Source organism: Cyprinus carpio, chromosome B12, assembly GCF_018340385.1.
Source record: "Cyprinus carpio isolate SPL01 chromosome B12, ASM1834038v1, whole genome shotgun sequence".
Taxonomy (NCBI): Eukaryota; Metazoa; Chordata; class Actinopteri; order Cypriniformes; family Cyprinidae; genus Cyprinus; species Cyprinus carpio.
In genome coordinates, this window is record NC_056608.1 from 10,976,074 (window position 1) to 10,996,370 (window position 20,297).

General features: G+C 35.6%; 4 protein-coding genes and 1 pseudogene across 7 annotated transcripts; 4 read left to right on the forward strand and 1 right to left on the reverse strand.

Annotated features, from left to right (window-relative positions):
- Nucleotides 1-544: 544 nt before the first annotated feature.
- Nucleotides 545-2,778, forward strand: LOC109054590 (neuralized-like protein 2). Its single transcript, XM_019071840.2, has 3 exons — nucleotides 545-716; nucleotides 826-1,552; nucleotides 1,656-2,778. Exons 2-3 carry the CDS (start codon nucleotides 838-840, stop codon nucleotides 1,769-1,771), a joined length of 831 nt encoding a protein of 276 aa, XP_018927385.1. The 5' UTR covers nucleotides 545-716; nucleotides 826-837; the 3' UTR covers nucleotides 1,772-2,778.
- A 272-nt stretch (nucleotides 2,779-3,050) lies between these two features.
- On the forward strand, nucleotides 3,051-4,350 carry LOC109054594 (annotated as a pseudogene).
- Nucleotides 4,351-6,163: 1,813 nt separating this feature from the next.
- On the forward strand, nucleotides 6,164-10,738 carry LOC109054585 (meiosis-specific with OB domain-containing protein-like). Its single transcript, XM_042735319.1, has 14 exons — nucleotides 6,164-6,640; nucleotides 6,912-6,988; nucleotides 7,236-7,293; nucleotides 7,505-7,615; nucleotides 7,739-7,811; nucleotides 7,902-8,097; nucleotides 8,230-8,327; nucleotides 8,465-8,520; nucleotides 8,604-8,699; nucleotides 8,823-8,921; nucleotides 9,865-10,009; nucleotides 10,092-10,278; nucleotides 10,362-10,448; nucleotides 10,530-10,738. The coding sequence occupies exons 2-14, from the start codon at nucleotides 6,923-6,925 to the stop codon at nucleotides 10,635-10,637; spliced, it is 1,380 nt and encodes a 459-aa protein (XP_042591253.1). The 5' UTR covers nucleotides 6,164-6,640; nucleotides 6,912-6,922; the 3' UTR covers nucleotides 10,638-10,738.
- A 235-nt stretch (nucleotides 10,739-10,973) lies between these two features.
- LOC109054588 (target of rapamycin complex subunit lst8-like) lies at nucleotides 10,974-15,423 on the forward strand. 2 transcript variants are annotated; one of them, XM_019071838.2, is made up of 9 exons: nucleotides 10,974-11,130; nucleotides 11,361-11,517; nucleotides 12,277-12,328; nucleotides 12,445-12,607; nucleotides 12,676-12,751; nucleotides 12,858-13,010; nucleotides 13,137-13,261; nucleotides 13,375-13,538; nucleotides 15,065-15,423. In XM_019071838.2, the coding sequence occupies exons 2-9, from the start codon at nucleotides 11,389-11,391 to the stop codon at nucleotides 15,181-15,183; spliced, it is 981 nt and encodes a 326-aa protein (XP_018927383.2). In that variant the 5' UTR covers nucleotides 10,974-11,130; nucleotides 11,361-11,388; the 3' UTR covers nucleotides 15,184-15,423. The 2 variants fall into 2 exon arrangements, with proteins under 2 accessions (XP_018927383.2, XP_042591254.1); XM_042735320.1 differs by having other exon boundaries at nucleotides 10,995-11,130; nucleotides 11,330-11,517.
- Nucleotides 15,424-15,480: 57 nt separating this feature from the next.
- LOC109054598 (BRICHOS domain-containing protein 5) lies at nucleotides 15,481-20,248 on the reverse strand. Of its 3 annotated transcripts, none has more exons than XM_042735323.1 (6): nucleotides 19,754-20,248; nucleotides 19,437-19,565; nucleotides 18,865-19,011; nucleotides 18,677-18,784; nucleotides 17,528-17,681; nucleotides 15,481-15,886 (listed from the first exon to the last, which is right to left on the reverse strand). In XM_042735323.1, exons 1-6 carry the CDS (start codon nucleotides 19,805-19,807, stop codon nucleotides 15,792-15,794), a joined length of 687 nt encoding a protein of 228 aa, XP_042591257.1. In that variant the 5' UTR covers nucleotides 19,808-20,248; the 3' UTR covers nucleotides 15,481-15,791. The 3 variants fall into 3 exon arrangements, with proteins under 3 accessions (XP_042591257.1, XP_042591256.1, XP_042591258.1); XM_042735322.1 differs by having other exon boundaries at nucleotides 17,522-17,681; XM_042735324.1 differs by having other exon boundaries at nucleotides 17,522-17,681; nucleotides 19,437-19,601.
- Between the last annotated feature and the right edge of the window lie 49 nt (nucleotides 20,249-20,297).

The following is a 20,297-nucleotide window of genomic DNA, read 5'->3' on the forward strand; positions in this document are numbered from 1 at the left end:
AGAATATGTGCTTTCCTGTTTCTGGTTATAGAAATCAGGTTAATGCATTTACATGACACATAATCATAATATGACCACTTTCAGATTAATATCAGAATATTCATGAGTTTATAAACTAGATCAAATAATCTGACATTAAAATAGCAAAATAATAAAAAAGAAACTAAATTTTATTTTTAATTTGATACCAAAAAAAAAAAAAAGTATTGGATTCCCACAATGTAGCCTGTAATATTTCACGGTCTCAGACTGTGCTAGGGAGGTGGGGTAAAATTACTTTGGCCTAGATAAAGCTTTGCAGAGCTCTCTTAGCACAGATCTCTCTGTACTAAGAAGATAAATGTTACTTAGAAAATAGACAACACAAGCTCACTCTACTTCCTTATGAGGACCATTCAGTATTATTATTATTATTTTAAATGAACACCATGATCTACAAGAAACTGTGGATAGTGAATTGTCAATGAGCAGTTCTGAACTGAAGGCTAAAACTCCTCCCAGTCATTATTCTTCACTCTCCATATCTGTCAGCTATTTAAAACCACAACCGACACATGCAGGAGGTCAAAAATAGTCAGCCCTTCAGGACTAGAAACTTCACAAGCCACAATGGTACCATGGTAGAAGTATCATTTAAAAAGTTCATGCTTTTAACAAGGACTATCCCCAGAGAAGAGGACAGTAAACACAGAGGATAGTATAAATATTCTGCTTGAGTGAGTGAGTCTTTAGTTTTTATTCTTTGTCCATTTGTTTTACAGGCTAAAAAAACATTCAAGCTTGAGTTATTACAAAGTTATGTCTCTTATTTTATTTAACTTGTAGAAAACTGTCAAAATGGCAGAGGTTTTGGATCAGTTTATGGAATTCCATTCAGTTCATGGGACAAATGTGAGACTGGACCCCTCGAGGACTCAAGCCACCCGAGTAGAAAGTTTTGCAAATGGCGTCTGCTTCAGTAAAGGCCCTTTAAGCCCTGGAGAGATCTTCCTAGTGGAGATTGAAGAGAAAGAGCTGGGTTGGTGTGGTCATTTAAGGATTGGACTTACTGCCCACGACCCTCGAACACTGGAAACTGTGCCAGAATACTCTCTGCCTGATCTAGTGGATATGGGAGACAGCTGGGTATTTGCAATAACAAGAAATCATAATAAAGTCATTGAAGAAGGAGAAGTAGAAGGTGGTGAACAGCCAAATGTTGGTGATGAGGCAGAAAACAAGCCTAAAACATTTTTCACAGACACTCACCTATATATAGAAAACATAGGCATACCCAGAGACAAGTTGGTGGGACGCAGTCGACCCGGGAGATTCAGTCACATCCTGGATGATCTGTACAAAACCAACGCTCTACCCCCCACTGCCCGTCGCAGTCGGATAGGGGTTGTCTATGTACCTAAGGGACAAGGGTATGCCGACATGCACATTATCGTCAATGGTGAAGACATGGGAGCCTCTGCCAAGAGGATCCCCACCAATAAGCCGCTGTATGCTGTTGTGGATGTATTTGCAGCTACTAAAAGTGTTCGGATTGTCCAGGTGGAATATGGATGTAAGTTTCAGTTTATAACTTGCTATGATGCTTTGATATGATTATATGACCCACACTGTAACAGACAGACTAATGATCCCTCTCTTTTGCTCCTGTGTTTTAGTTGCCTCACTGCAGACACTCTGCCGAAAGACAATTCAGAAACACATCATTCACAGAATGGCTTTGGACTGGTTGGAACTTCCGGAGTTACTTAAACACTATTGCAAATATGAGTGAGCATAACCTATTAAACATATGAGCAGCAAAGCTCTTTAAGACTAAATGTGGCTGGAATTTATTTATTTTTTCTTCTCCCACCTCTTCAACCAAAAAAAAAGAAAGAAAAAAAAAAAGTTCTTTAAGGTTTGTAGCATTTACAGTGTTGCTAAAATTTGCTAATACTCATTTTCAGTAGTACTTCAGTGAATCTTGAATTTTATATTCTGAGACTGTGCTCTTTTAGTGAGCCATAAATGCATAAGCCCTGTAAAGCCTGGCATATTAAATAATAGTCTAAAGAAATGTTTATTACAGTTTAGAACCTTAGATAAAATCTTGAAAAAAAAAAAACTTTAAAAGATTGTTTTATGTTTTATATGTATATGTGATAAATCAGGTTTTTATGGCATATACTGATATAGTAAGAAAATGGAGCTCATACTCGAGGAGGAGAAAAAAAAACACTTAATTTTATTCAGAAGCCCAAACTGAGCAAAACAGTTTGCTGCAGGTACTGTTATTTATAATGCCAAAGATGCAAATTCTGATAGCTAACGTAAATCACTGAGACCTTAACAAAGTACTAAATTAAATACAAATAAATATCTGTTGTCACTCTACCTATAGCTCCCAATGCAGGCCTATGTCTTATTAAGATAATTATTAGAAACATAATTTAGAAATATTAGTTTTACAAGAATAAAAGCTCTGTGGTTTTATTGTGGGGGGTAACACATCCTGCAATGCAATACCGTGATAACTGATACAAATAAATGTTCCTCAAAATGTGTAATAATTGCTATACACGATTTTTCTTTCTTTCTTTTTTTCTAATTTGTATCACGTAGATAATTTAGAGGCCTCGTGTATTAAACATGATACAGTAGGCTTTATAGGGTTAAATGTCAGCATGCCATATTTAAATGTCAACAAGTGACGTTTCCCTTGTGTTTGTAAAAATCTTAATTCAAAATGTCTTTTCTTTGCCATTTGTAAATTAGTAAATAAAGGTAGCTGAATTTTCACTTGTGGTCTTTGACTTTTGAACCTCACTATATTTCATTAGGCTACCTTTTTAAAGGGTCGAGGTTTCTTAAAAACATTCCTGAAACATATCATAGCATGCATTATTTAGCCTACCATGAAATAAATGTGTTCTTAATGTATGTAATCAATCTTTTAAACGAATCCATTTATTAAAGCACCTTTATTAATTTAGATATTAATTCATTATATCAAGCGGTTTCCTCGGTTGATCTGCACTGACACCTTACGGTCGTTCAGAGAAAGGTCTACTGTGCGCTTTTGTAATGGTCACGTGACCGGAACATTATCATCCTTTAGTTTTTTCACCTTGACTTGTCCTCGCACCTGATCTGTACATACACTGTCTGTTTTGTCTACTGATCTGTGCAAAATGTCATTTTGTTCTTTTTTCGGGAAGGAGTATTATAAAGAGAATTTTAAACCCGGTAAGTAATGTTTTTCATTATTTACTCTCCACAACCTGCTCCCTTCTCTTTACCTTGAAGGGAGATTATGATGTAACAGATTATAAAATTTATAAACTGCACTGGTGTAGCGAAATTTGCTAACCTACTCTGCTTAAATATTACTATAGCTAAGAAAACAAAGTGTCTGTTTTACAAACTTGTCGAAAAGGACAGTTACCTGATTTATTGTTTCTCTGCAGGTATATATGTTTGCTCCCAGTGTGGGCATCCACTCTTTTCTAGCAGATCCAAATATGAGCATTCCTCCCCCTGGCCTGCTTTCACAGAGACCATCCGAGAGGACAGTGTAACAAAACACATGGAGACATTAACAGCCTACAAGGTCAGAATCTGATGTTTTTTAATTAGTTAATATTTACAGACACCACAAATATGTCCCTGTGTGTTTATACGTTTCCATTCCTATATATGCAGGTTCTGTGTGGCAAGTGTGGTAATGGACTAGGCCATGAGTTTCTGAATGATGGACCGGAGGAGGGCTTATCCCGTTTTTGAATATTCAGCCACTCGCTTAAGTTTGTCCCAAAAGGTAAGTCACCACATGTAGTTTTCTGTATAATCTTAACATTATCACATGGCTTTATTCGTATTTACATTAATAAGTAACCATTTTAATTCATACTCCAACTTTTTTCCAATCAGATAAGGTTGATAAACAATAAGCGAGGTGATGAGGCTGCTGTTGCATGCGCACTGGTAACGGGATGTTCAGCTCATGAAGTGGACGAGGAAAAGCCCCAAGTGGAGATCCTGTTCACAGATATATTATGACAGTCCTGGATGCCACAGAGACTAAAGTAGTTGCTCTATTTTTATACTAGTCTGCATAAGCTGATATGGACATGTGCAAGATGAATGAATGAAATTACTTACTGATAAAACCAGTCTGAAATATTGCTAATGTGACCCCCACATGGAGTTCAGGGAAGAGATGCTATGGTGACTACTGGTGTCTTCAGTAAACAGAGAGGACTGCTTGACTTTAAGGCAAACTCTTGTCTCTCTCTCTCTTTCTTCATTACGAAAAGACAATTCTCATCTGTTGGGTCTGCAACACTAATTTAAAATGACATTCTTATCTGTTTGGAACCTACTTTTTTTTTGAGTTATTTTCTCATCTGTTGGGTCTGCAAAATTAATTTGAAATGAAATTGTTATCTGTTTGGAAACGCTTCTCAGTAGGATTCATTGACTAGGCCACTCCAAAGTCTTCGTTTTGTTTTTCTTCAGCCATTCAGAGGTGGACTTGCTGGTGTGTTTTGGATCATTGTCCTGCTGCAGAACCCAAGTTTGCTTCAGCTTGAGGTCACGAACAGATGGCTGGACATTCTCCTTCAGGATTTTTTGGTAAACCGCAGAATTCATGGTTCTATTTTTCACAGCAAGTCTTCAGGTCCTGAAGCAGGAAACAGCCCCAGACCATCACACTACCACCACTATATTTTACTGTTGATATGATGTTGTATTTCTGAAATGCAGTGTTACTTTTAAGCCAGACGTAATAGGACACACACCTTCCAAAAAGTTCAACTTTTGTCTCGTCAGTCCACAGAGTATTTTCCCAAAAGTCTTGGGGATCATCAAGATGATTTCTGGCAAAACTGAGACGAGCCTTTATGTTCTTTTTGCTCAGCAGCGGTTTTCGTCTTGGAACTCTGCCATGCTGACCATTTTTGCCCAGTCTCTTTCTTACGCTGGAGTCATGAACACTGACCTTTACTCAGGCAAGTGAGGCCTGCAGTTCTTTGGATGTTGTTGTGGGGTCTTTTGTGACCTCTTGGATGAGTCGTCGCTGTGCTCTTGGGGTAGTTTTGGTCGGCCGGCCACTCCTGGGAAGGTTCTCCACTGTTCCATGTTTTTGCCATTTGTGAATAATGGCCCTCACTGTGGTTCACTGGAGTCCCAAAGCTTTAGAAATGGCTTCATAACCTTTTCCAGACTGATAGATCTCAATTACTTTCTTTCTCATTTGTTTCTGAATTTCTCTGGATCTTGGCATGGTATCTAGCATTTGAGGATCTTTTGGTCTACTTCACTTTGTCAGGCGGGTCCTATTTAAGAGATTTCTTGTTTACAAACGGGTGTGGCAGTAATCAGATCTGGGTGTGGCTAGAGAAATTGAACTCAGGTGTGATAAACCACAGTTTTAACTTCTTCACACAGGGCCATGTAGTTTTGGATTTTGTTTTCCCTTAATAATAAAAACCTTCATTTAAAAACTGCATGTTGTGTTCACTTGTGTTATCTTTTACTAATATTTACATTTGTTTGATGATCTGAAACATGCAGAAAAATAAGAAATCAGGAAGGGGCCAACCACTGATCTATGTATGTTCTATATTATAGATCAGTGGGGCCAACACCTTTTTCACACCACTGTGTGTGTGTTTTTATATATATATATATATATATATATATATATATATATATATATATATATTAGGGCTGTCAAATGATTAATCACGATTAATCACATCCAAAATAAAAGTTTTGTTTACATAATATATGTGTGTATACTGTGTATATTTATTATGTATATATAAATACACACACATGCATGTATATATTTAAGAAGAATATGTTATGTTTATATATTAAATATATTTATATATAATATAAAATATATTATAAATTCTAAATTCTAAAAATTCTAAATATATAATTTATGTGTGTGTATTTATATATACATAATAAATATACCCTGTACACATACATATATTATGTAAACAAAACTTTTATTTGGATGTGATTAATCGTGATTAATCATTTGACAGCCCTAATATATATATATATATATATATATATATATATATATATATATATATATATATATATATATATATATATATATATATTAAATAAATGATTACTCTGTCTCCTACTTTGTCTTTTCCGTACAAGTCTGTATGCATATATTTCTTTAAAATTCTACAATTTTAACTTAGAAAATGTATGGCCCATTCATCTACTGAGTACTACAGCCATACAGAGGCTATTGATATTTTGATATTTTTATACCTTTATATGTCACCGAAGTCACCAAAAGGTTTTGGCTGTCTGAACTTACTGAATTTTATTTATTTTTTTACTGAAGTATAATAAATATTGAATATATAACATAAAAATAAGCATATTTTAGGTAAATATGGTACTTTTAGAGGTAAATATTTTTTTTAAATCACACAAAATTGCATAAACTGATATTTTTTTGTTTTATCGAAGACCATGATATGACATTTATGAAAAAAAGAAAAGAAAAAGGGATCACCCAAATGTGGGTGTAGTAGTAACGGTCACATTTCAAAGCTCCGGACCCGCCAATTGCTTCATCTGCTGCTTCTGACTGTGTGGGAAGCGAACGAGATTTCCCGAGGTGATTATAGCGGCGGTTAAGTTTAACGAATAATAACACATTGTCTAAATAGTTTATAATGAATTATATAGAGTACGGTACAGAAAAAGTAACAATTAAGTTAGCAACGAAGTTTTTTTACCTCAGCGTTAGTTCTTCAAGTTGAAAATAAAGTTACATTATTTTAAAAAAATTTTTTTTTGATGACTCCCCTTTGCTGGTTTAGCACTTCATAAAATTGGAATAATTTTGTCGTCATACTCGTTTTGCCGTTGTGACAATGTTGTTTCAGGTATATAAAAAATGATGTACGGTCCAGTTGGAAACTTCGTGCCAATATGTGACCTAAACATAAACATCACACACTCGGTGAGAACCTGAGGGGGCGAATATCAGAAGACGTAGTTATGAGTGCCTGGTTAAGCTGGTGTCTTAATTTGAATAAATAATTAGCAGTAGGAAAATTGCTCAATATTAATATATTTTACTCAGCTTAGTTTTGTGACGATAAGTTGCTCTTAACAAAACAGGCCTTGTAATAGAATCCCTGCAAGGAATTTTTTTTGATTAAAAACAATAATAATAATAATAATAACGAGTCATTTTCATTTTCCAGAAGGTGGTTGGAGTTATAATTGGAAAAACTGATTCAAGAGGATTTCCAGACCGTAAAAGTTGGTTACCATTACATAGATGTTCATGCGTTGTATTTCCATTATGTCTTTATTTATTTATTTATTTATTTTATATATATATATATTTATATATATTTTTTTTTTATTTATTTATTTATTTATTTATTTATTTATTTATTTATTTTATATATATATATTTTTTTTTATATATATATAGCATATAATATGCAGTCTTTTATTTTTATTTCAGATGCTGGCTCTGAAATGTTTGATTTAACGGAACATTTTATCAATGTGTCTGCATGGGGAAATGAGGAATACATCCAAGGACTGAGCAGTCGCTTTCAGATTGGGGATTGTGGTGAGATTTTAAATAGTAATCAGTCATTTAGATTCCAATTACTCTTGTTAACAAAACCACTTCTAATATTAACTTCTAATGCACTGAATTGCCACTAAGCCAAAAAAGCATCTTCTGTTTTAGTTGTAATTGAAAACCCCCTCGTTATGACCAAAGACTATGAGAAAGAAGAAAGATTTTGCCCTTCAACACCCAGGTAAAAAATAAAAATCACATCCAACTAAGAAACATTACACTGTCATCATACTGCAAGTTTGTACTGTAAGTGATACATATTTTATTTCAGTACCTACAGGCTGTTGGTAACAGAGACTCACTCAAGCATTAGGATATGCTCAGATTTAGAAACAGAGGCCAGGATTCTGCCACTATTCCACATGCCAATTAAAGACTCAAGGGACTTCTATTCATTGGGAGACATTACTGCAAATGGAGAGAGTCTGAGTGGACACATTATTAACATTCTAGCAGCTGTGCAGTCGGTTAGATTTCAACAATATACTGCTAGCCCTTCTCACTGTCAGGGAAATGAACACAACCTGGCATTAGTGACTGGTGTGCAAAAGTACAGATGTGTTTTTATAATTTTCAGTGATTGAGATTTTATCATTTAGATTGGAGAGGAGAAATTCTTTACCAAATCTGATGGACGCAAAGGACAGAGGCTAGAAATAAAGCTCTTTGATGACACTGGGAAATCATTTCCTTTTGTGTGGTGAGTATAATTAAATTCAGTATGATTAAAAAAAAATCAATAATTCATTAACAACAAATATCCACCCTAAACACTAAATTGAGTGATTTCATTACTTATATTAATTATTAATTAATTAATTAATTTTTTTTTTCATGCTGGTGTGATGAGGATATTATTATGGTGGTAAAAATGATGAAGAGGGGAGAAGGTATGTTTATTTTTTTTTTGTTTGTTTTTTTGTCAATTTCTGATATATGATGATTGAAATTCATGTGATCTATTTTCTCTCAGTGCTGTTTATTGCAGATGCCCGCATCACTTTTGACAGCTTTCGCAACTGTATGACAGCAACAGCCACCTCAAAGACGATCATCACCCTCAACCCTGGTAGCGATGGGATATGCTAGATTAAAGAATCTGTTTAAATACTTACAATTATAATATTCTTATTATCGTTGTATTTTAACAGTTATCATTAAAATCCTTAAATTGTTTTCAATCACATTTTAGATACAGCAGAAGCCAACCAGCTGTACACATGTATAAGGGAACTGCTAGAAGCAGGAGGACTGGATGACCAAGACATCCTCTCAGGTGACGATGTGCAATGTAAGTCGTGTGATGTATCTGGACCTCTGCATTAACAATGCCGTATGTATGGTGCAGTTCATACAGAAACATTTTACAATAAGGTCCCATTATTAACATTAGTTAATGCATTAAAGGAATAGTTCATGCAAAAGTGAAAATATACTAAGCCTCATCCCGTCCAAGAAGTACTGTAGATGAGTTTGTTTCTTCGTCTGAGCAGTTTTGGCATAATATAGCCTTATATTACTTGCTCATCAAATTGATCCTCTGCAGTGAAAGGGTGCCATCAGAATGAGAGCGATAAAAACATCACAATAATCTTTGTGTTTTAAGAAACATATCTATCATTTTTAACTTCAAGCTTATGGTTAAAATACGAGTCCTCAATCTTATTTTTTGTTTCAAGCTTTTTGTTTAAATTAGGGTTCTTAATTCATTAAAATTGTTTTTTCAGTTGAAAATTATTTTTGGTGGATTTTGATATGAGAGGACAACGGGGTGGTATTTTCGCTGGAGGAATCATTAGTATGGATTGTGGACTCATTTTGTGGCAAAAGGTGACGGTTTAAAGTTTAAATTTCAGAACAGAAACTCATATATTTTGGATGTTCTGAGGGTGAGAAAATCAGCAAATTAAATTTTATTAATTAATTTTGGGGTGAACTATTCCTAACCTAACATTGACTAACAATGAGCAATTTGTTACAGTATTTGATAAACTTTGTTAACGTTAGTTAACAAAAACACAATTCTTTATTCTTAGTTCATATTAGCTCAGGTCCTTTAAATAATACAACTTCTGATTTTATTAATGCATCAAGAAATGCAGAAATTAACATTAAGATTAACATAGACTTTAGAAGTATTTTTCTTAATATCTAATGTAGTTAACTAATGTTAAAAATGAAATCTTATTGTAAAGTGTTACCAGTAAAACTGTATCCTTCCATTTATTTCTCAGTGGATTCCATTAGTGATGTTCTGACTGTGGAAAAGCTTAAAGCCAGAAGTCAAGAACATGCTGAGGTCTTACATTGCATAATATTTGGATTCATGACAAGTCTGGAACTGAATTCCTCCATCTCAAAGGTCATACGCAAGAGATGGTAAGTGTGCAATGCTTTGAGAGTTTTATGCAATGGTCTACTATTCACTAGCCTGAGTTTTAACAAATAACTTCTCCACCAGTGCCAAATGCAAATTTCGAATCAATGAGGAGAGTCAGACATGTTCCAATGATGCCTGTCCAAATCAAGGACAACAGCTCCAGGCCACTGAAGGCTTTGATCTGCTGGTGGACATCAGTGATCACACTGGGACTGTGCAGTCGTGCAGCCTGGCAGGCACAGTGGCCGAAAAAACCCTGGGCTGTAAAGTGAGCTAAGTCAAGATTGTTTGTATGTGTCCCAATGTCTGTATGTCCTGCAAAGAGTAAACACCAACTATTTATGTTGACAGATAGAAGAGTTTTTGCGTCTGTCGGAGTCTCAAAGGACGACTCTGAAGTGGAAGTTTCTTCTGGAGAGATGCAAAATCTATCTAAAGGTTATTCATGTTTGCCATTTGCAACTTATCTTGAAAATTGAATATTTAAGGATGTAACTCACTCTGCATTTTAAACTGTAGGTTTTTCCATCTACTAGAAGCAGAAGTGGAATGAGGGCAAGCATTTTGTCATGTGCACTCGCTGACCCCGTTGAAGTGAAGCAAAACTTTGCCTCCTTTGTGGTTTGATGCAACACAGCAACCAAACAGCATGTGAAAACAAATTAAATGTAGGTCTACTTGTGTTTTAGGTTTGCTTTGGTTCACATGCATATGTTGTGAATTATTATTATTATTATATATATATATATACAAACAGCATGTGATTATATATATATATATATATATATTTATATTTTTTTTTTTTTTTCTTTTACATTTTGTTCCTGTGTCCAATTTGATCTCATTCTGTTGTAATTGATCTCTGTAAACGAATTAATTTGGTGTATCCATGCATGTTTGTTCCAAACTGATTTTTCTTAACTGCTTTAACAAATAAAAACGTTAAATATTGAACACAGTGCTGCCTCGGAACCTTTTATTCAAGAATTGTATCTGCGCGGCCGGTTTTGGAAGGAGCACTGCTTAGGTTTGACATCTCTGTAAATAATGCTCAATTCGTTGTTGAGATCATAGTTTTACATTTATCTGATCGGATTTCTAGTGCAATCTTCACCATCAGGTAAGAACATTGAATTAAGTTATATTATTTGTATCAAGCTTGTCCAATTTTATTCTAAGAGAAGCATTTTAGCACGGTAAACACATTAATGCCATGCTATCACAAGTTTTGTTATCTTATTGCCAACATAAACGATTTACAGAAACACGAACATAAAACGCATTAAGGTACATTCATTGAGTTATATCAACCGCCTCAGCTAACACGAGTCTGGAAATCCTCCCGTGAAGCTGTCATAAGGTCTGCACTGAGTTCATCATGAATGTGAATCAAGGCACCGTCGGCAGTGATCCGGTGATACTCGCCACCGCTGGATATGATCATACCGTCAGGTTCTGGCAGGCGCACAGTGGCATCTGCACGAGAACCGTCCAGCACCAGGACTCTGTATCCTTCACGAGCAAGATACACAGACCTTTACCCCTTGTCAAAAAGAAGTGCTCTAGAATTTACACTTGTAGTGCATTTCAAATCTTAAAAGTATTTTTAAAAATGTACTTGCAGATAATGTAATATTACAGAAATAAAAAGCAATTTAAGAATACCTTAATGATGTCATGTTTCTTAAAAAGTGCACTTTGTAATAAAGACATATTAGAAGTTTTGGTAACGTCATTTTCCTTTAAAGTACTTTCTTAATCATGCAATCATTTAATAATCATTTGTCATGCTTTGAAGAAGTGTACTTATTCAGATGTTATGACTAAGATACTAAAGCACATGTAATCATAATTTTAGCTACATTTTTAAGTATAACGCAGCTTCATTACTATAAATGTATAATTCTTTAAATACTTGACATGCATTGTTTTAATAGAAATGACATTAATATATATTTTCGTTACCATAAATGGCCATATTTCAAAGACAATGTAAGTAATTATACAATTGCATTTAAAAATGTACTACCTAAGTGGGTCAAAAAGCACACTTAAGTTTAACTAATTCCACCTAATTTACCTCAAAAATGAAAACATTTTCATTTAACTGCAAACAACATTATTTTTTATAGTATATTATTTCCATTATAAGGACTCTGAAGTGTATTTTTTTCCCACAAGGAACTGCTGGTACATCCTGTGCAGTAGGATTAGTGAGTTTATTTAGGTGTAAAAATACCTTCAAGATGCTTAACTCAAACACCAGCAGGTAAATTCCCTTGAAGTGACACCTGATAGGAGCATGATCGCTGCTACTGGTAAGTTCAGCATGTGCCTCCTAATTTATATATAAAGCTGTAAATTATGCAAACAGTATTTCTCTTTCATCTCTGCCTGTATAGTTTCCACACTGTACTTTTTTCTTGCATTTTAGGTTATCAACACATACGCATGTATGACTTAAACTCCAATAATCCAAACCCTGTGATCAATTACGACGGTGTCAGCAAGAACATCACGTCTGTTGGCTTTCACGAGGACGGGCGGTGGATGTACACGGGTGGAGAAGACTGCATGGCTCGCATTTGGGACTTGAGGTAGGGCCAAACAAATGCTGTCTGCTGTATCTATAAAGGCTGTTTCTTAAAGTACTGTTTTCATTCAGGTCAAGGAATCTACAGTGCCAAAGAATATTTCAAGTCAATGCACCTATTAATTGTGTGTGTCTTCATCCCAATCAGGTCAGTTGGATATTTTGTTTTTAATATTTTATTATCTGCTACTACTGCTCACAAGAACACCAATCAAAAGTACAGTACATTTTCTTTCTGAATGTATTTGCTTTAGGCTGAATTAATTGTTGGGGACCAAAGTGGTGTTATCCATATCTGGGATTTAAAAACAGACCACAATGAACAGCTCATCCCAGAGCCAGATGTGTCCGTCAATTCTGTCCATATCGATCCTGATGCCAGTTATATGGCTGCAGTCAACAGCTCGGTCGGTAACCAATAACAATCAAGTGTTATTCAATATTTCACACTACTAATGAGGTTGAGCTAATGTGTACTGCATGTATTCATACTGTATCAGAATCAGGTTTGGTGTATTTGGTTTTGATTGTAGGGCAACTGTTATGTGTGGAATTTGGCCGGAGGAATCGGCGATGAGGTGACACAACTGATACCCAAGACAAAGATCCCTGCCCACAAACGCTACTCATTACGCTGCAAGTTCAGCCCAGACTCCACGTAAGTGTCTTACAAAAAAGCTAAACTAAGGAACAGGGAGAGATCAGTGAATATTTTTGTTTTTACAATTATTATACAAATCAGTGCATCCAGTGTTTTCAACTCTTTGCCAGATTGTTGGCCACATGCTCTGCTGACCAGACCTGTAAGATCTGGAGAACCTCCAACTTCTCTCTGATGACAGAGTTGAGTATAAAGAGTAACAACCCAGGAGAGACGTCCCGAGGCTGGATGTGGGATTGTGCCTTCTCTGGAGATTCACAATACATAGTTACAGGTGAACACACACAACATACGCAGTCCAAATGTTTTACTAATACGAGAAGATCATAAGTTTACATGACCATTGTAGAATCTTTGGGCCCACATTACATGAGGTGGCTTCAATAGCAAAGTTCACCCAAAAGTGAAAATTCTGTAATGATTTGCTCACCCTCAAGTTGTTCCAACCCTGTATGAGTTTCTTTCTTCTGTTGATTACAGAAGTAGATATTTTCAAGAATATTGGTCGATAGCCGTTGACTTCCATAATATGAAAACACTATGGAAGTCAATGGCTTACCAATATTTTTCAAATGATCTTCTTTCATGTTCAACAGAAGAAAGAAACTCATACAGATTTGGAGCTAGTGGAGGGTGAGTACATGTTGACAGAATTGAAATTTATGGGCCAACTATCCCTTTGTACTTGCGTCAAAAAATTATAGTTATTGTTTGGTACAGTTGGTTATTGTGTTCATGTTGTATTGCAAAACACTTTTGCTGCTATTGAGGTAGGATACATGTAACCCTTAAAGTCCTGTTCTGCATCTACATATTACTGCACATTGTAGTAATTACAATAACTGAGTAATAACTAGGTAGTAACGCTGGCCTGAACCTACCCCTAAACCTAACCTTAACCCATGTAGTTACTTAGGCCTATATTACTCATTACTGTCTTGGATATGTACACTGGACAGTAAGTACACGTACAGTAAAATAAAGTTTTGTGGTGTGGTTAGGTTTAAAGGTGGGTTAACGGCTTTGTAATTACAGATGTTTCTACTAGTGCTGTCAAATCGATTAATCGCATCCAAAATGAAAGTTTGTGTTTGCATAATACACGTGTGTGCTGAGTATATTTATATGTATATATAAATACATACACATACACAAGAAATGTATCTAATATATATTTATATTTATAATGTAAATCATATATAAATATGAGTACATATGTACATGTAAATATTTCTTATGTGTGTGTGTGTGTGTGTGTGTGTGTGTGTTTATACTGTATATACACAGAAAGATAAACAGCACACACATATATTATGTAAACAAACTTTTATTTTGGATGCGATTAAGCGATTTGACAGCACTAGTTTCTACAGTATTACAGATTTAGTAACTTAGAGGTATTTTTCAAATAAAAGTACAATGTAAAAAATATGTTTGTAAGTACATTGTATCAAATTATTAATTACATTTTTAGTAGATAGTAGTAAAAGACAGATGTAAAATGGGTCTGAATCTTATAGATGTTTAATTTTAATTTTTTTTAACAATAAGAGATTTGTTTTTATGTTCCGCAAGATAAATTAATACTTTATACAAATCAAACTATCCTGTTCAGAACTTTACTTTCTTTTTCTTAATATCATGTATTGCCTCTTGGAGCATCAATAACATACTTTTGTAATGGTTGAGTATAAGTCCCTCGTCCCTCACTTGTCCTGAGTTAGCAGACTGTTGTTTTTTTTTTTAATAGAATCTTGTGAAGAATTTGTGTTTATATGTTTATTTTAATGTATTTTCCAGCCTCCTCAGATAACCTTGCACGTCTGTGGTGTGTGGAGACTGGAGAGATCAAACGGGAGTACAGTGGCCATCAGAAGGCCGTGGTGTGTTTGGCCTTCAATGACAGTGTGCTTGGATAGTATGCTGGTCATAACACCTGACATCTGCATCTCATAACCATCCTCATGGTATTAAGTGGACTGCATAAATGTGTAAAAATCAAAGTAAAAACCCTTAATGATGATGATGACTGATCTAAAAACTTTCTAAATGTTGTATCCTTATCGTAGCAAATTCAAATATATGTTAGGATGCATGTAGTCAGTATTTGTATGCACCTACAAGTTTTGTCAATAAATATATTTAGCTTTTGATTATTATCCAGGCATCGCTGAATTTATTCCCTTTCTAGAATTAAATACTCATTCAGATATCTATGAATGTTTGAACACAATGGTGCTTTATTGTAGACCAACAGTGTTTTCCATTACTCATCTGCATCAGGTTACAAGATACAAGCTGGAGTGAGTCTTAGAGCCGAGTCATGTTCAAACGCAACTGGAAAATGAGGCTAAATACTAGAGAAGGTGAAGATAAGGATTTAGCAGATAACATGACAAGATGGTTCCGCCTTCGTTGCCAGACTGCCATTAAATATGGCATTTGTGTACCCTCTCCAGTTGCTCTCATGGATGTGAACGCATTTGTTTGTTTCCCTGGCGTGTGCTGGTACACCGTCAGTGGAATGTCACTCTGGCAAGTAGTAGAAGCACACAGAAACACAAATGTTGCTGGGAAAGCAGATGTCGATGCAGAAGTAAATAAGTCTTTGTTTCCCGGGACCTCAGGAAAAAAGGAAAGAAATCTCAAGGTTCTTATTTCTATGGATGTGCCGATGACAATCATAATCAATGTCCTGTTCCTCGTTCATGCTCTGCTGGTTGCAACTCTTAAAAAGGTCACAACTCCATCTCACTGCACTACTGGATTAGGTTTCTGTCACTGTGCTCTTTAAAGAGCAACTCTGCATGTTTTCTCCTATACATTCTCTTGTCACAAAAATCAACTCATCCAATGTTTTAACAAGGAATATTCTAGCTACAATGTTCGCTCAATACAGCATTTTGATTAACACAAAATATTTTTATAATCAATTTGATTAGTGATGAATTTTGTTTAGAAGTGATTGGGGCCAGTTTGTAAATGTTAAATTATTCACTGTTTCAGTAGTATAGCAACAAGATACAGTGTAAACTATATGTATTTTAACATGATTTCAATGTAAAACTAATAAATATACTTTCTAGCTTTTCTATGTGAAGTTATATCCAAATGTACAACTTAATCACAATTTATCTAATCTTAGACAAGGCTTAAGCCTAGTCTAAGACTAAAATGCATGTCTGAGCTGTTTAAATTTCAAACTTAAAATATCAGTGCCATTGTTTTGTCTCAAGATGGTGATGTTTTTTTTTTTTTTTTTCTTTTTTTTTTTCTAAGGCACGTTTATAAAGGATACTTAAATGTCCTAGTTGAACTATGGCCTAATCCTGGCTTAACCTAAACCATGTCTGAGAAAACAGGCCTTAATCTTACAACGTAATCATAATGCAACTACTTTACAAATGTGACCCTGGAGCACAAAACATCGCTGGGGAATGTTTGTAGCAATAGCCAAAATTACATTGTATGGGTCAAAATGATCGATTTTTCTTTTATGCCAAAAATCCTTAGAATATTAAGTAAAGATCATGTATTTTTCCAAATTTCCTACCATAAATATATCAAAACTTCATTTCTGATTAGTAAAATACATTGCTAAGGACTTAATTCAGACAACTTAAAGGTGATTTTCTGAATATTTTGATTTTTTTACACCCTCAGATTCTAGGTTTTCAAATAGTTGTATCTCGGCCAAATATTGTCACATGCATCAATGGAAAGCTTATTTATTCAGCTTTCATATGGTGTATAAATATTTGTTTAGCTTATTTTTTAAGCTTTAGTATGGTTTTGTGGTTATTGGTTTAAAATGATTTAAACTACTTTACCCATTAAATAATATAAAAGTTGTAACAGAAGAATGTAAGTGGAATGTTTATATGGCTAAAATGATATGCAGTTTTAAGTATTAATTGGTTCCCTTTTTGGTAATCGACTTTATGCCACAAATGTGGCTGATTGATCATAACTCTTTCAAAAGTTTGGGGTCAGTAAATTTATTTATTTATTTTTTTCATGTTTTTGATAGAAGTCTCTTTTGTGTTTATTTTCTACCAATCTTAAGTGTCACATGATTCTGCAGAAATCATTCTAATATGCTGATTTAGTGTTTTAAGAAAAAATTAAAACCAGTTTTGCTGCTTAATACTTTAGTGAAAGCATTTCACTTTCATCTTTTGTTACATTACACATGTATTGACTTTCACTTTGGATCAGTTTATTGTAACAGAATGTAATATTGTAGTATTGACTTACTCTTACCATCAGATCTTCTAGTCCAGTACACAGAGGCCTGCTGACAGAGGGACTGAAGAGGTTCTTGAAGGGTGGAAGCTTCGACACGACTGCCGGACAGCACTCCCAAAAACTCTGTGTGTTTTTCAGTCTGATTTCCCACCACCCAGACCTGACGAACCTGTGAGAATCATCACATATCTCACTGTATATCACTGCTGAGTAAATTATCCTCTAACGATGTGATACAGGCTCAGCATATCGTTCCTGTGTGAACGCATACACTGTATAACTCCCGATCGTATAATTGTGTCTTTTGGGGGTTTTAAGTGTTTCCTCTCGTACAAAAGGCATTTGTAATTACACCACTTACTCCTCTGAGAGATCAGATAGACACTTGCTAAAGTGGAGTAATGCTTGAGCGAGCCTGCGACAGGCAGTTTATGCTTCTCAATAGCTCATTGTGCAGCAAAAATTGGAAATCTTGTTCAAAAGGCTATTGACCATGGATTGAGTTTCCAAAAAGTTCTCTAATGGCTTTAATCAAATGCAATGATGCAAAAATCTCAACTGAGACCAAGATTTTAAGTGGTCAGCGATACTTATCGGTTCATCAACCTATCCCGTTCTGCACAGATCATAACCCAGCGCATGAATCACCTTGTTAAGTGCTGAGAGAAGTGTGTCCAACACAGCTCCCTGCTCTGTTTGCGGAAAGGAGCTCTGTCTTTCTAGTAGTGACTTATAAGAGGAAAAAGCCAACAGAGTGGCCATTGTGCACCCTGTGGTCCCATCCTGTAATGCGATCCAGCCAAGGTGGATCAGATGGTCTGTGGAATTCGGACTCGGCTACACTAAAGCCCTCCTGAGCTGGTGCAGTCCATTACTCCCTTTCTGGAGTCACGGAGGAGAAAGCAGCCAAAAGAGCTCTCTAATCTACCCAAGACCACTGGGGTGGTGCCATGTTTAAGTGTCAGTCAATTTGCCAGCCACCTTTACGTTTAGGTACATATGGTGCATTAGTTCTTAAAAAAACCCTTTTGGAACTCTTATTTTTTTGCAAAGTGCAGTGTATATATTTAATATAATGTAATATTGGAAGATTAGTTTGCCATAATCACACAATCTTCTGGTCCATTACTAAAATAGGAGACTCAACAAGCAGAAATCTTTTACCTGTTGCTCCGACTTGTTCAGTTGAGACTGCACATTCTCGTAATCCAAACTTTCCATCCGGCGAAGAAAGCAGCTGTCCTGGTTATCAGGTTTATAGCATACCAGCCCCTGAGGAAGAACGATATATTGGGAAATGTCATTGAGCTTCAGAGGAAAAGCCTAATCCATAGAGAAAGAAAAGGCCTTACTTGTCTCATGTCAAAAATCACTGTGGAGGTGCGGTTGACATGGGAAGTCACAGAGTAGGTCACGACGCTGTTGTGCTTGTCAATCAGAGCCGACTGATTGATCAAGTCACCTGTGTGATCGGGAATTCTGACAACCTGCAATGAAGACTGCAGAAAAGTTTTCATTTCAGTGCTGACAACTTAAAGCAAGACACCACTGGTGATATCATATCACCATACTTTCCTTGCTGATTAATCGCAGTACATCAAAGCAAGTGTTTTGCATTTGTATTCCAAAGTTTTTGAAATGTTACATTTAAATATGCACATAAGGAACTGTGTACTTAAAATAGGATTTTGGATATTTATGACTCCGTAAATCAGAAAATACTGTCAAAATACAAATACATTTTCGTCATGTTTTTAGACATATGAACCATAAGAAAAAAAAAAAGATATTTTCTTTCCACTATTATGAAAGAAAACAAGTTATAAACGCAAAAAATGTTTCCAGTGCATGGGAAACAAACAAACACACATTCAATGGTTTACTAGTGTCTTGCCTTAAAAATAGGAAATGCCTTGACTCTTACTTGTGTCTTGTGCTGTAGCCCTAGATGTGCGGTCACACCGAGAGCGATGATAACAATGAGCAGCATGGCAGCAATACTCCCCCAGAGAACTTTGTGAGGAACCCTGGAGGAGCTCATAGGACCACAGTGCTAGAAAATCCAAGCACACAATCATCTCCCTCCATGCTACATTTAAAGCACATTCACATTGAAGAATATTTATGGTTTGTACACATAAGCAAGCAATAAAACACAGCTAAGCAAAACACAAACTGACATATTTGTGCTATAATCTAAAGTATGCGTACTGCTAATGGAAAACAGCAATGAACTCTCACCATGTTCTGTGGGTCCTCCAGACTGGCTTCTGAAAGCTTCCAGCACCTCACCATTCTGCCCTGTTTTGCTTCTCCTCACGGTACCTGTCTTACTTCTTTCTGTGTAAGGCAATGTTCATGACTGAGACTGACCAGCGGTGCCTGCGGTATAGGCGTCTTACTCCTCTCTGCCCCCCACCAGGTAGTCCAACCCACTGGCTGACTACCCCTATACCAGACAATAGACAAAGGGGACAGGTAGATCGGCACTGTGGACAGGGCTTTTCGTCGCGGAGCCAGTTTTTAAGGCATCGACTGGCCACATGCCTTTAGGCTGCTGACTGACCAAGGTGACTTTAATAACTTCAGAGGTGGTTATAAAGAGAAAACAGAAGTGCAGTCTCATTACAGGGAACCCAAAAATTAAAACTGTGTCATTTACTCACTCTCATGTCGTTCCAAAACTCTGTGACCTTTCTTTTGAGGAACGTGAAATAAGACATTTTGATGAATGTCGATAACCAGTTTTCAAAATATCATTTCTCAAAACACTGTCTTTTATGTA